Consider the following 15,819-nt stretch of genomic DNA (forward strand, 5'->3'; position numbering starts at 1 on the left):
AATACTGTACTTGATCTGTAGTTACTCAGGATGCGCTGTGTGCATACTGACTGCTATTACTATGACTCCCAACGTGTCTGCATCAAGCCAACGACCGAGCCTTCTCTGCCAGGGATGAGCTCGTTTTGCAGATCCGAGCGGTGTTCGAGTCGACCAGGTCTGGGGTCCTTACGTAACTGCATCGTGCTCGGGCTGCTGCTATGGGACGAATATATCCGAACGAGGCAATCAGTTATCCATTCTTCGAAACTGTTCGATCGCCCGTCCCGCGCTCCCCGCCACCCGTCCGCCCCCCTTCCCGTGTCATGCTCTTCGGACGGGTACTAAACCAGACCACGCGAGCAAAGAGGGAAATAGAACGAGCGGGCCTTAAATCCCTCTGCTGTATGTATTCGCCCTCCTGCAGGGATGGGAAGGGTTTGCGAACTAGAGGGGGGCTGGCTGGCTGGCTAAAGCCGACGGACGTGCAGAAACCGAGCTTCGACTTCGCGAGAGAATAGAGGGAGAAGGCCGATGAGGCATCAAACAGCATCCATCTCAACATGCAGATCATGGATGGGGAAGGGGGGAAAGGCAAAGTGCTTTGTTGGTGGATGAACAAGTTCGTACCGAGTCGTACGGCCCGGATGATCCGCTGCTCCTCCCGAGACTAGAAGAAGTTATGTATTACCGTCCCAAACTGGCTCTGATCGCCCCGGGAATGATCTTTTTGCATGACTTGCAGCATTATTGTCGAGTGACCCCATGACTCAAGATTTGGATCCCGAGCTGCTTCCGCGGCGGGCGACACAACCAAAACTCCGAGAGCTCTAAACTGACTAAACTTCGACCCCCCCCCCACGGGTACCCTTTATTCGTATTGAACCACTCGTCCTCCATTAGGTAGTGGCGCAGTACAAGAGGGTAGGCATCTGTACACGCGTCTGTCCCTTCGAGTTCTGATGGTCTCCGAGGTTATGCCTGACATACCTCGCTGGAAGGTAGTGAGTGTCTGGGTTCTCCGGAAGCATGCAAACCCCCAAGGACCAAGGCAACAGGAAGAGGAACACATGATACGACGATCATCTTGGTCGCTGATGCCAGGACAGACGCGAGGACGTCGATTGGTCTAGTCTGCAGCATGCTTTCACACACACACACGCATATATATACATACCAAGGCTCTCGAACTACATGGTGTATCTCAGTCTACCGGACGGTTTCCTTGACTATGACAGCTTTGCCATACCGGCACACGGGGTTCTAGCCCAATGCCTTGACAGGAGGTCGTGAGCTTTAGCACATTTGATCTCTGGCGTATAAGAGCAGGCAGAAGAAGCCATATAACGCACATCACAGGAAAGAGAAGAAGTCCACGTAGGTAGTTCGTTCATTACTATGGGGAGATTATTCTATCACACTACCCGAAAGTGCCTACTAGATGGATTAGCGATTACTGGGAGAGGAGTGCAACAGCACGAATAAATCATATATCACAGAAAAAACAAGCATTTAAGGCTTCCCCGCCACCTCCGACAGGATGCAGTGCATCTTTTGATACCATCACCGGGCTGTGCAGGGTTTGGTTCCGAGAACCATATGGAACCTCTCAAGGCCGGCATTTCGCTGCAGCACCTACCAACGGAAAACCTACGCAACGAGGGTACAAAAATAGAGGACGTTCGCTTGAAGCTCGACTTGATCCTGAACCAAGCTCAATACTTCCTGTCCGGATCGCAATGCCACAATTTTGCGAACCAGGGGAAGGTCGAACAGAGGAAAAACAATAGTGAAAGTACATCCTGACAGAACGAGATGTGAAGTATTTTGTAGTATCCAGCACAGCTCGACTATCATGACCACCGCAGTGCGCGATGCGCTGGGTTGAATCGATCTTGATATAGGTTGGCTCCGCGAGTATAACATCACATGGGTCCGATGCAAGTGACCGGGCCGAGTCGTGGGTCTCGAGGGGTGGGGAGTGGAGCTCGACCGATTATAGTCACGAACGTATCGTATAGGGCGCATCCAGCGAACGACGCGACGGCGACTGGTTGCAGTAACTGCAGGATCCTGTACATTCATGGATCAATTGGCCCATAGAGTAAGTCGTATACGAGTATATATATCCAGGGCGGCCGTCATGTCAACGACAACTGGATCCCGGCGAAAAGGGTAGTAGTGATGTAACATAACATTGTCTAGAATGCCAAACGGCGTCGTGACCCAGGCTCTGGGCCATATTCATGATGATTCAAAAATCGTCGCTTTTCTTGAAACGGTTGGCATCGAGCCCCAGAGCCAATCGGGGAATCCGATCTCGGACTTGCACGCATTCGGCAGCAGTGACAGGCAGACGTGCAAGTCAGGCAGGTCTGCTAGAGAAGATGGAGGTGGTATCGAGATGCAAAAGCTGATCGTTGCAGTACAATGGATGCTGACTGGAGACCACCCAAAAGGGGCGTGTCGGTAAGGTTTCGATAGATACTGTTTCGTAGCTTTTCTATACCTGAGCCCGGATGTTAGCAAGTCAGTAGATCAAAGATGAGCCGGCGGCCTTGGAGGAGTATGTAGCAGGCAGAGGCAGAGAATAAAAGTCCGAAGGCGAAAGAATAAAGCGACCCCATCTGTTTTGTCACTCGTAGTGGTTGTTGCATGGACGGGTGCCGGCAAGCGTCGTCAACAGACGTGCGGGTGCAACGGATATTAAGCTGGGCCATCCAGATAGATGATCTAGTCGCTGGCGTCGCCGAGTAGCGCTACTGGAGCTTGCAACAACCGTACCATGATATCATGTAGTCAGTCGACTTGTAGACAAGTACTGTGGGGAGTAGGATGGTAGCTATGTTCCTTGGTATCCATTGGTGGCAGTCAGTAGATTAGGGAGTTGCCTACCTTGAATCCAGACTTGCTTGGCGTCTAGTAATCCGGACCTTCACCCACCAATGAACCCGAAACTGACGACAGCACGACGAAGGAAGGGGATGGGTAGGTAAGTAGGTTTGACTTTCGGGATGCGCACGTTCTTACGACAGATGTGGGCGCCCCAAACGCTGACAATCAGTCAGCCTCCTGCGGCATCCACAAAGCCTTGGTTAGACGGCGCAAGAACAGGTGGTGTCACTACCTAAAGGCGTGTGTCACTGGGTGTTGGTTGTCCCATTAGTAGCGGGGGGTTTTCGGCTCGATTCCCTCTTCCAACTCCCCCATGGCCACCACACATATGGTTGTAGTAAATAATTGATGCTGGTCTAGACCACCAACCTCCGTCTTCCTCCTCCTCTTCTGCTTCCTCCGTATACACAGTAGAGTAGATTATGTAGTACGGAGTAGACCTTCAAGTAGTACTTGGCCACCGTCGACACGCGTTGGGTCCAATGTGTGCAGCTCAAGGGGAAATTTGGTCGCAAATTAGTTTCAAGACGGGTTTGCCGCTAGTACTCTATCAAGTCTACTTTCCAGCGCGGCCCAGGCAGGCAAGACAAGACAGACAAACAACGATTAATACCGTACCTACTTCCTTGCTAGCTACAAATGAATAAAATGAACGACCATGGTGCAGAACACGGTGGAAAAGAGGCCACAATTCTTTTCCGGCTTACTTTCATCGTCTGCTGCCGGTGCAACGGCAGCAGGGAAGCCTGCCGGGATACCGTGGCTTGCGAGAAATTACTCGGCCGGCCCTGGGTTCCGCAGCGTGGCGAAAACAGCATAGTTCCAGTGCAGTTGGGAAGCTGGCGGCACCACAGCCAGACAGGGGACTCGCTTACCCTCATCATCGTGATGTGCTTATCAAACATAGCCAGTCCACCCTTTTCCGGGGCCAGCCTCCCAGAAACATGCCTCTCACCCGCAGACTAGGACCGAGTAGCACGGTACATGTACGCAACAAAATCGAGGGACCGACCAACCGGTGCGGGGAGGGGTTAAGATAGACTGCCCAGTTCTCTATGTACAGTGTCATGCTGACGAGGTAGCTCTCCTTTTCCACCCGAGCGAGAAGGGCCATTATCGTCAAGCCTTCATATCTCCCCCATCCGAGTCGCTCATACCATCCAACCAAAGGCGAAGACAAGATACAGTGTAGCCCTTTACGCCCTCTGCTCATGCACAAATACCCACTAGCAACCAACATCCGAACACGATACCATCTCGCTTCCGACAATATCTTCTCCGTGTATCTCTCGTTCATTCCCTCCTTCTCTCCAATATGTTCTTGGGCAAAACAGAGTAGCAACAGAAACAACAAAGCAAATCGCAGAGTCGATGCCGCGAGGCAGGCCCATCTTCTTCTCTCAAGTCCATAGAAACAGTCTGAAATCCCATAACATTTTGAACCTTTCGCGGAAACAAAACAAAATTTGATATACCCGCTAACAGTGTTTGTTGCCAAACTAGAATGTGATCTAAAGCCATCCTGCATTTCTTTAACATGGTCCAAATAGAACCAACCCAGCTAGCGCTTTCACCTCCCAATGTCGAACGAACAGAACAAATGCAGCAGTGAGGCGAGAATCCGAATCCAGCCGAATCGCTCGCGTAAAATGATTCGAAGTCTGGCCTTCGAAGGTGATCCCCGCGCCTGTCGTATCGAACCAACGTACACATCCCTCCCACTGGGGGACAGTTAGGCCGTATAAACCCATTATTTCCCTCGTCGATTCAACCGACCCAGCATGCCTTTGTCGATGTCATTGGTCGAATCCATTATATTTCCCAGACTCATGACAGAGCTGGCCGAGGTACCGCTCACGGGCGGTCCCGATGATCCGCCCCTCGGCGGGGAGTGCGGTTGTCGTACCCTGGCGGTTGTGTCCCTTGTACCGCAAGTGGCCCGTAAGGGGCCAGATGGTTCGGACTACTACTCGACGATGGCGAACGTCTGCGAGAATTGTCGTCGGGAAATGTCGTCGGAGGCGGCAACCGCATGCTATGCTCCTCTTCGGGCGGTCGTGGGCGCCGTATGCCTGCCGCAACACCTCCTGCCTCTCCCCTTTCTTCGGGGTAAGAACTAAACGACCCTGTTGGCGATGGCAAAGGTTGATCGTATCCAGAGGGTCCCGTAGCATAAGGACCGCCTCCTGGCTGGGCGTTTGACGGGCCACCTAGTGGCTGACCGTATGCCCCGAAGAGCTGAGTACCGGGCGGGATCCCGTTCTGGAGCGCAGATACCGGTACAAATGCAGTAGATGTAGACGAGGACACCGGCTGGAATATACACTCTTGGTTCATTTTTATACAGTTGGTGCATTTTCCACCGGGGGAATTTTGATAGCCACTGCATCGAATCTAGGGGAAAAAAAGGAAATTTAGTACAGTCCAAACGATGCGGGCTTCGTCCATGTGGTAAATGATGGGGGCTCGCTCGACCTACCTTACGTCGCCTACAATACCTGCAAGCAATAGATGTCCTTTGCCGTGGTGCAGAAGGCTGCATCACCTGTTGCCCAACTCGACTGTAGTCTGATGGGTATTGGCTTGGTGGTCCTCGCTCTGGCTGATATGCAAAGTTGTAGGCAGTATTTGCACTATAGGGTGCTGGGCGCCCTGCGGAGTAGTACTGCGGCCCACGTGGGTCTGGAGGATAAGAACTTCTGGCATCTTGAGGCGAAGGCTGAACAGGCGGCAAATATCCATGCGGCGGGGCGTAACCTCCGCTTCCAGCTGGAGAGTAAGAGCCCTGGTGGCTGCTGCTCGACTCTGCCGGGTAACCGTTTGAAGAACTCGGCGAAGTACCGTAGCTACCAGAGCCCCTGGGATCCCACCCTTGACCCCCTTGGGTGGGATAACCACGAGGGTCCTGGATAGAGGGTAGGATCACTGCTCCTGAAGCCATTTGGGGGCGAGGATGATATGCAATAGGCCTGGACCGCTCGTCTTCTTCTCCCGGAGGAGGAGGGTACTGCGACTCGTCGTGTTGGTCGTGTCTTGGTCCCCTGCTGCGACGGTCTTCTGCCATACTACGATGACGGACGCTGGAGGGCGCCAGGGTGACGATTGCAGGTAGATACCCACGTAACTCGGTGTGCTCTACTCTTGTATTTGAAATAGAGCGGTCGGACCTTGCAGGGTGATGATTCGTGTGTAAGTGCTCGCTTGCACCGGACTTGAAGCATGCAGCTGAACTGTCCAGATTATCAGCAGGCAAGCATGCCAGTCTGTCTCCTCACCACGCGCGCGCCGGAACCAAGCAGATGTCTGCGATCTGGCGGGTGGAAGGGTTGCCTCAGTGCACGATATGAGGTCGAACAGCGCACACGTCTCTGAGGAAGGGCGAGTGCTGTGGCAAGTCGGTCACTATAAGACGTTGCTGTCTCTCGCTCTTTCTCTTTTTCTCGCGCGTGCGGCGCTTGCGCAAACCTCGACTTAAGGATGGGTAGAGAACTAAGAGGGGAAGCAAGACACAGCTCCGCCTGGGCAAATCTCCGACCGAGTGAGGGAAGAAAAGGACGTAGTGGAGAGATGCAGAGTAGGAACGGGCACGAAGTTTTTGGGTGGTGCAGGTGGAGTGGCGGGGCCAACCGTGGTGAGCGCAAGACGGACGGGACCGGGGCCTACTTAAATGCCGGGAAGGCCAGGTCTGCTATGTGAGTGCGGGATCTCCCTTGAGCCTGGCGAGTCAGAACCCTTCAACACCCAACGTCAGTACTTAGAGAATGCGCCAGTGGTGAAAATAGACGGGGTCAAAAATAAATGGAGAACGCAGAGTTGCAGGGCATGGGCGCTGCAAACAATAACATCATTTGGCTGTAGAAGACGCAGCTTTTGCTTTCTCTTGGGTGTGCTTCTGTTACTCTCACTACCTACTCTCTGGGTACATGTAACATCAAACAGACCCGAGAATATGTAGCTCAAGTCCAAGGGGGAAGTGCCGGCAACGAAACGGGAGGGTGGGTGTGCATTCTAGGACAGAACGAGACGGCTATAGCCCGTACATCAGGCAGAGGCGCATTCAGCAAAGGAAGGTGGTGGGAATGATGGAACGACGAGAGAGGTTGGCTGTTAGGAGCGCTGGGTGCCTGTGTTCCCCAGACCGAATACCGATGAAGGACAGCGTGCCAATCGAGACGACGTCCAAGCTGACCCTGCAGATCGGAACCAATGCGACAGGATGCCCAAGCTCGTAATGAAGAGCAGAAAGAGAAAACCGTCCACATACCTGTTGTGTTCCTAGGTGTCACTACTACGTCGTAGCAGCGGTTATCAAAGCGAGGAAGGGCAGCACTGAGGAAAGGCCGTTTGTTCGTGTAATGTTGGTCAACCGCGATTAATGGCAGATGATGCGGGTGTGTGGGCTTGGCTTGGCACTGCTTTGCTTCGCTTCGCGTTGCTGCGCAAGGGCCGTCCAGTCAGTCGGTGACCATAAACTAGTCTGGAGGAAGACAGGCGGCGAGGGTCCTGTTCCCCTGGGGGATGGATGAATGGTGGTGTCAGTCTATCTGCTCAAGTGCAAAAAGCAGCAGGCAGAAAATGGACGGGCGACGGGCGGCGGGCAAGAGGGGATCTAGGCGCCTCTAGTAGTTCCCCCAAGGGGTGACTCGCCAACGGGAGTTGATGGTGAGCTTTCTACTATTAACTAGGTAGGTCGCCAATCCGGGATCGATTGGCTTGCAGCGGAGGAAAGGATGTGGAATGGAATGGGAAGAAGTGTCAGTCAGAAGGGCCCAAGAATTGATCCCAGTTGTGTCTCTTCCCCAAAGCACCTCACTCAAGGGCCCCCAGTATGTACATGCAGCAATGCAGTTCTTGTACAAGTACCTACCAGGGCAGGGCCCGGGGGGGGGGGGGGGGTGTCGAGCGCAAGTGGTAGGGGCGTTTCTCCAGCCGCTTACGAGAAACTAGGTCGCTAGGTAGGGCTCCTCCTAGCATGTACCTGTATGCATGTGTGGCAATGGGACCAAGGTTTAGGTAGTGTAGAGTACAATACCGAGAGGCGGAACCTCTCCAGAGGGGGCATTTTTTGGAAGAGAAGAAGAAGAAACACCAGAGTTGTTTAGGAAAGCCGCGGATCCTTTGCCAATCAGGTCCAAGTCTGGGGGGCGTCTAATCCCGGATCCCGCCAGTACGGATGGACCTTCCAGGCCGCAGGACGGGCCGCAGCTGATAAAAGTCCCAAACTGATTCGATCGAAGCCTGCTTTTCTGCTGTGGTACAGCCTATGGACAGTCTGCCTCGTGCGGTTTTGACAACCCGGAAAATCAATGCAAATCGAAATAATATATAATACCCAGCAACTGGAGTGTTGCAAATCTTGGTTAGTAGGTATGTAGAGAGGTAGAGGATTAGTTGGTGGATTGTGGGCTTGCTTGCTTGCTGGTCGTCTCGCGCCCTTTCGCTCTCTTACTCGCTTCTTACTCACTCTTCCCTTCTCATTTTCTTGCCTTGTCTCTCTTTTAGTTGATTGAGCTGGATGCGACAGCGATAACTACGACAGCTGAACCATGCAATTCCAAGAGAGAGCGCGAGGAAAGGGAAAACATAGGTAGGCTGCTTATGAATGTCTCACATAGACGCGGAATTGCGCCTTCAAACGTCCTCGAGCCGTGCCGAAGAGCAGCATCGGCTATGACGCAGGACGTGCAGGGGACCTTGGTTCAGATCTGAGATTTTGCCGCTTTTGGAGGAGATGACTCGGACCTTTTGAGTCGCGCCGCCCTTCTATCGTTACATCGATGGTGTCTCTCAATTGAAGAGGCATCAGGGTCCGATTAATTGCAATGGCCAGCAGCAGTAGTACCTTGGATGCAGCGGATGGATCGGTTTGTCCCGTGGTAGTAGTAACGAATTGATACAGGCCGCCAGGCATGCGCCGTTCGCTGGACGTGGTTCTGGCGCGCAGTAGGGCTTGTAAATGAAACTAACGGACATGCAAGGTCACACTGACAACGGTAGGACAGTTTATTAAAAAGCCAGGGCCTAGCAGCGCTCTACTAAAAGTACATAGCAAATCACTCCAGCTCAAATCAAACAGTTGCGATAGGTCATCTAAGCCAGCCGTGGGTTAGTTGGCCTTGGTTCACTGACGGGGAGGGAAGGGAAAGGAAGTGAGGAGGAATCGTCCGAGTGTGGCAGAGGGCTTGCAGTCAGCCGCTCCATCGTTGGTTTGTGTTGCTTTAGTTGCCGCTGCTGTGCACTGTTTCCTCGTGGGCCGGCTGCAATCAAGAATGACAAGACAAGATCGAGTGGGTGGTCCGTTTTGGTATGTACATGCATGTACACGGGGTACAAGCTTACTTCCTGTTGGAGTTGGAGCGTCACCCATGATTTGATGGCTTGGGCCGATGCGTTTGTGACAGGTCCGGCTTGATCCAATTTAGGGGTTTAGATTAGGTGCATGCTACCCAGGCATATTCGATGGATTGCGATGCCATTACGTTCAGTCATGTGGTTGCTGCCAATTTGCATACGTGTTCCCCGGCCAAAACATAAGTAGACACAGTAGAGACGAAACGGCAGGACGGCAGCATCAGGAGGGAACAGCACGAGGGAAGGGATGCATTCCTTGATGTAGTTTAGTAGAAGGTAGTAGTGCTATATGAGCTATCCAATCCCGTCATAACCGGGCCAGATCATAATGTATGCACACATATACATACACTTGCACTGCTATAGGTGTTGCAAATTGACAATGGAGCCCTATACATACAGTTCCAGTGCGATCCTGCACATGCTCCCGTATTCTTGCTGCTCAAGTATTTGATATGTCCACACACACACACACACACACACATACACACGATATTTGCTTAGCTGCATACAGGGCAGGCGCGCGCGCACCATCCATTCGACCCCAACCCCCAACGGCATGTGTACTAGCCGGGAAAAGGGTAGCTCGTCCGCCTCGGTCCCAGTGCTCTGGCTCGCACATTGCTTTTTCCCTGCAAGAGACCTTGTCAGTTCGTTTGCTCTCACACCGCTCCTTGCGCTGCCGTACACCCCCGGCTTGATTGAATAGGTACGCAAGTACTTCCGTGAAACTGTGAAAACCATCCCGGTCTTCTCGTAAGTTATGTTGTCGTGAAGGAGAAGGAAGGAAGGAATCTATCTTATGTACTCTGTGCGGGTCCGTGGCATCAGGTTCCCATTTTCTCTCCTCGCGGGCCAGCCCTGAGCCATGCTCTCGAATCTTTGGTACGTTAGATCCAGAAGATCTAACGCACCTTTATGAGCCTTTTCCCTCTGCCTCTTGTCTCCCGCAACCATGCTATGGACTGATTTGGTATGGCATCCGGCATCGAAGCTGGTCCCGGCAACATGGCTCGGTGAGGGGTTACCCGTTGTTAAATGACCCGAGGAAAATGCACGCTCTCCCACAATTCATCCTACCCGCCTCAGACGTTTAGTAGAGAGCAAAAACACAACACAGAAAGAGTACATCGCAAGGTTGGGGATCAGAACGGCATACGTGCGGCCCTGGGCACTGATGCGCAAGAGCAGTGGCTTTGTCTTCTTCCCACCGCCAGGATCCGGGTCAAATGACATGTACACCTGTCAGATGGAGCCCAAAGACCACCTGCAGGGTCAAGACGCTCCGCACAGGATTAAGGTATTCTATCTCGGGATGTGGCTGAACGCAACAACTCGCAGCTCCAGACCTCCTTGGCTTGCCACTAGGTTTTCGGAGGAAGGGGTCGGGTTACTCGTCATCGAGGCTCGGCTGTGGCCTTCAATGCGAGCATTAAACCCCAATTTACGAGAAAGAACGCGACGGAATAGACGGCGATCCTTGGCCTCTATGCACACCCAGGCATGCATGCATCGGCAGCCACGGAAGTGGCCGAAACGACGAAAAGGGCGGGCATGAGAATTACTGCAATGGGACGCATACTGAACTAGCACGATGCTGTGGTGTTCAGGTTCGAACTGAACCATGATCATTAGGTATTGCATTGGGCATTGGGACTCGAGGCAGGCCTCGTTTACGTACGCTACTCGTAGTGCTAACTAGCAGGGCGGCGCAGCAAGCAAATCAAAATTGTTCACAGCGTACTGGGTACGAGAACAGTACCGTACTAAGGGTACCTCATCCTCATCGGGAACCACCCCTGCCACCGCGTACGATAGCAAGGTCACCACCCGCTTTGTTTCGTGTGCTAACGATGGCGGCTGCCGCTGCGCTGGGTAACCTTGGAATAATGAGCACGTCAGCGTCCGTTTCGCCAGCAGCTCTGTGGGGTACAGTTGCAAACATAGCGCAATCACATCCGCTTGCGTTCAGCGCTGCTAGAGAATTATGGACTGAGCGGCCCTTACCCTCGTGGAGCTCTCCGAAGCAAGGCCGTTGGCACTATGTCGTCCTACTGGAAGGAGCGGGCCTCGTCGTGATCCAATGACTATCGAGATCGTGGCTATTTCAACCTACGATGCCATTATAGTGTGCCTACCATTTCCACTAGAACTTCGAAGGCAGCGGCTGGGTGGTACATAGATGAGTGCTCGCTGGGCTGAGGACCTTGCGATTGCCATTAACCATGCCTAGCTCAATTAGCACTGCCAATGCCCAGGCGGTACCAACATGCAAGGTCCCGTCGGCTAGATGATGTGCTGTTGGGAAGCGGCAGGACGCTCCTTATGCTAAGATGTGCTGAAGGCCTGCCTCCGAAGGCCTTGGGATTCGACCTAGGGACGGGGGAATAAGAAGACCGTGGCATCTGGTCACCATCCAAGATCTGCTTATTGAAGCAGCCTCCTTCCTGATCGTCGATTCACGTTGGGTACTCCGTACGACAACCAGAGGCTAGCCAAGGTGTCCCTGCAGTGATGCTGATCTGGGAAAGGGCGTCAAGAACTGATACATACTATGTGTTGCTGACTGCTGACCTTTTGACAGCAAACCTGACGAAGCACGGAAGGTTGCGTGTTTCACCACTCCTATTGACCAGACAATCCTGGCCGATAGCAACCATTGACATCCAAGGAAACTGGCAGTTTGCTTCCATAATACCCCCTCCAGATAGCATTACCCTGGTCTGTTTGTTGTCAGAGCCAAGTACGATACAGGATGCAACTCGGCACGTCGCGGCCCAGCCCTTCCCGTCCGGGCAGAGTTCGGTCGGGTAGCAGAGGACCCCATCTTGCCTTCTCGAAGCATTTCAGTGAGGGCGTACGGGCGGGCCCCTGGCCCTTGGGGTATGCAAACATCCCTAGTGGCCACGTTGTTGCCCACAAGTGAGATGGCCGAGGTAAGGGGGGCCATTCAGATGAGCTGCTGCAAAGACCTGCACTGACTGTCCAGCTGAGATGAGGCAAGAACCGCCTACCTGCTCGGCTTGAATCGGAGCCTGGCCCAGAAGCGTCAGATTAGAATGCCCAAATGGATTCAAGTTCCTTCGGAGCAGCCCCGAGTCCACTGCAAGGAAAAACGGGCCATCAAAATCCATCAGTCATTCATTCATTCACGTGCATGTCCGCCATTGAGCGACGCTGGTTCCGTCATCAATACACTCCGCACCAGCGACCGCACATGATCCTTCGGGCCATGGAATAAATTATCATATCAAAAATCAACAACTTCATCTCGGATTCTGATTGGTCCCAACACCGCGTTCAGCCTAGGTATCTAATCTGGCCTAGGCCGGTCATCGAAGCTTTTCTCTTCTTTGCTTTTTTCCCGGCTTCCTTTTCCTCGCACAAACTCACCCTTTCCCGATTCTTTTCTTCCACGCACCACGGGAGGATAGATCAAGACAAATCAGCCACGGCCGTGCCGACCAACTAAAATCCGGATACTGTTTATAATCTGCTCACCGCCCGGATGGCCTGCTTCTTTTTTTCCTTGGAAACTCGCTTCCAAGTGCATACAGAGAGAGGTTCATTCATGTGAGCATGTATATATGTATGTATGTACATGTATGTAGTACGTGTAGTACACGACATGGCATGCCATGCCAGATGTTGTCTTTGCATCCCACCCGATGAGATGTAGAAAGGGTTGCTTAATCAATCGTCGATGTAACCCCTCATGATCAGTTGAGGTGTGCGGTCTTGTGGTTGGGACCAATGGACGAGATTACCATTTACTGCTTTGGGTTGCATTTGCTGTTGTCCAGCTACGGTGGGTGTAGTGAGCTTGTCAGCTTCGCTTCCCAATCAGGAATACCGCCGGCCAGGTATGTTCCGCTTTGCCAACTTCTTACCTTGGAAACCGTTTTCTGTTGGGTTTCCTCACGTTGCAGTGCCGCCAATACGCGCGACAATCCTTCTGAGGTGCATATCAAACAGTCAAGGAATCCCATGCCAGCATGCGCCTTCAAACGTATGACCCCTTGGAAGTCCAACGTTGCTCGCTTGGCAGCAGCTAGCTACTGAACACCGCCATTTTCTCACACCTTGGTCAGGACCCTGGTTGCCTGACCGAAGGTACTGCGAGTCCTGCCTTCTCGAAGCCAGAACCCAGCAGGGCAGAGCAGTGTAGTGCAATCAATTGGTTGCATCTACACGTAAGTGTCAAGTACCCACCCCCTGCGTACCTAACGTGGCTACATAGGGCATTCAATGTGATGATCACCAAGGCGCCCGCTCCGAGCGAAAAACGCTTCACGATACTTACCAAGCAGAGCAGAACCCTTCTCCCTTGAAAGACGTAAGAGCCATCTGAAGCATCAGTTGACCACACCTTACGACTGCTTACTCTTAACTCATGCCCTGCCATGCATGCATTGGGATGGTGGTAACTGGGCAGCGAACAGTCGAATGTCCAAGTGTGCAATGGATGGCTCCCTCAGTCTGGCATTCTCGTCTCCCCCGCATAACCGCTGGTGACAGACACCGCCGTGGTACTACCATGTATGCAGTTCGCCCGCTTTTAGGCTCTTCCCGCATCCCGTCATATCCATGCATGAATGAGATAGCGGTGGGCATCCAAAACAGCCTATAGTTTTCTCGAATGACTCCTCCTCACTGAGGACGCAGCTTCGGTCGGACTCTTTTGATCTTCCTGCATGGATGACACGTCGCTCTTGCAGCGGGAAAACCACCTAACCCAACTCCTGGGCGTCTGCATATCAACAAAACCCCATTGTACAGGTGGAACCAATCAATCAAGGAACCGACTCTGCCACATGGGAAACAGAATATATGCATACGGGATATCTAAATCATCATAGAGGCGTATGTACATGCATATCTACATATCTTAGAGCATGTACGGCTCAGGGTTCCCGTGCTATCATCAAGATGACTTGGCTTATCTACATGGAAATTCCATAGAGCCAATACCTCCGGAGGTTCTACCCTTGCGACACAACAGTAAAGACTAAGTCGGAAGGTCATTCATTGGTTGACAGGGTTGCATGCGGTCTTCCCAAGCTGCCAAGTGCTTCAGCCGCTGCCCTGTATGGCATACATACCACATACTGATTCAGGCAGGCGGATGGATCAGTATCCCGGCTTCTATACGCCCATCCGTGCAGTACACTTTACGCTATGTACCTAAGCAATATAATGCTCGCTACATGCCATCTTATAGACTGGCATATCTCAGTCAAATGAGATTCAGGTCTCGACAAGAGAAGGATCGGTTACATTGCGCATACTAATCAAGTGGATGTGCTGTAACGAAGTCGTAGTATCTTGGTCGTTCAGTTGCCACGACCCAACTGATATATGGTTAAGCTTAACTGAAGTCGCTTATACGACTACACGTCAAGGCTCAAGAGACCAAATCCAGACGCGACGTAACCTTCTTCGGGCCCCTACGAGGCACCACATGGGACTACGCCATACTACGTACTACCTAGGGTACACCCAAGACCTTTTTAAAGAAAAAGAAAGCACATTGCTGTACTTCTCCCACATAAACCCGCACCTGAACTCTACTTATCAAGTTGAGACCAAACCTTAAAGTGAAAGTGAACACAAAAACCAAACTCAGACACATCCCCGGGGAGCGTGCTTGCCTGCATCCGCTTCGTTGTGAAGCAAACATCGCGAACCGGGACATGGGCCATGTTTCAACCTGTGTCCCGTCGCGTACCCACCATCTCACCCTCCAACGACCGACCTACATTAACGCACATATCGGCGCGCTTGGTGATATATGCGGTGAATCTACGGGCGCCAATTTAGGCGAGCCGAAGTCAATTCAGCTTGCCGGAGTACACAACATCGGAAGGGATCCTGTGAAAGCTCCACCACTGCGGATACAATATGAGTGCGCGCGAGCTACCGCGCAAGTGATGGGCTCCATGCGCGAACAGTCTTCTAGCACCTGGATGTTCTCCGCTTCGCGAAAGGATTATGTGCGCGCTATGTATGCTATGCAGTGGCCTATCAGTCCAACCCCGTTCCGAGTTTTACGGCATGCGAGTCACGACTGATCTACATGCTCCAGCAGGCCTCATGGTCAAGCTGCACTCTGCGGTCAACAAGAAGGAAACAACAGAGTGCCAGAGGTGGAGGTCCTCTCATAGTCTGCCACGTCTTACTTGCTGCTGGCTATTAGCAAGCTCTGCGAAGGGGCGTCCCAGCAGAACGGACAAACTCCTCACCCCCCGTAGCCTCCCATGCAGTGGGATCAAGTTAATAGGAACGCAACCAACACACCACACACTGCACGGAAGAGGCCATGCCCCCTAACCTCGTATGCGATCTAGGCAACAGTAGGTGCGTGCTGGGTCAATAGATGGCAATGTTATTGCAAGGCACGGTGCAGCTGCTGCGGCCGGGCGGCCGCAACCACTGTGTTTACGTCCCAAAATTTCGAGTTGCAGGAGACTATATACCGTTGTGGAGGAAAGCATGCAGCTGGTCATACCCAATCACTGCAAACGATATAGCGGTACCTTTGAATGATCATGGTAGCGAGGCGGGTACGGCGTAGATGAACCTCAGATCATGGTG

General features: G+C 52.6%; 1 protein-coding gene across 1 annotated transcript; it reads right to left on the minus strand.

Annotated features, from left to right (window-relative positions):
• Positions 1 to 4,728: 4,728 nt before the first annotated feature.
• Positions 4,729 to 5,938, minus strand: PG994_004814 (Zn(2)-C6 fungal-type DNA-binding domain protein; the record flags this gene model as incomplete). Its single annotated transcript, XM_066856223.1, has 2 exons — positions 4,729 to 5,201; positions 5,359 to 5,938. The coding sequence occupies 2 exons, from the start codon at positions 5,936 to 5,938 to the stop codon at positions 4,729 to 4,731; spliced, it is 1,053 nt and encodes a 350-aa protein (XP_066718390.1).
• Between the last annotated feature and the right edge of the window lie 9,881 nt (positions 5,939 to 15,819).

This window comes from Apiospora phragmitis (assembly GCF_038363925.1).
Source record: "Apiospora phragmitis strain CBS 135458 chromosome Unknown utg000005l:1.0-4161743.0:1.0-4166827.0, whole genome shotgun sequence".
Taxonomy (NCBI): Eukaryota; Fungi; Ascomycota; class Sordariomycetes; order Amphisphaeriales; family Apiosporaceae; genus Apiospora; species Apiospora phragmitis.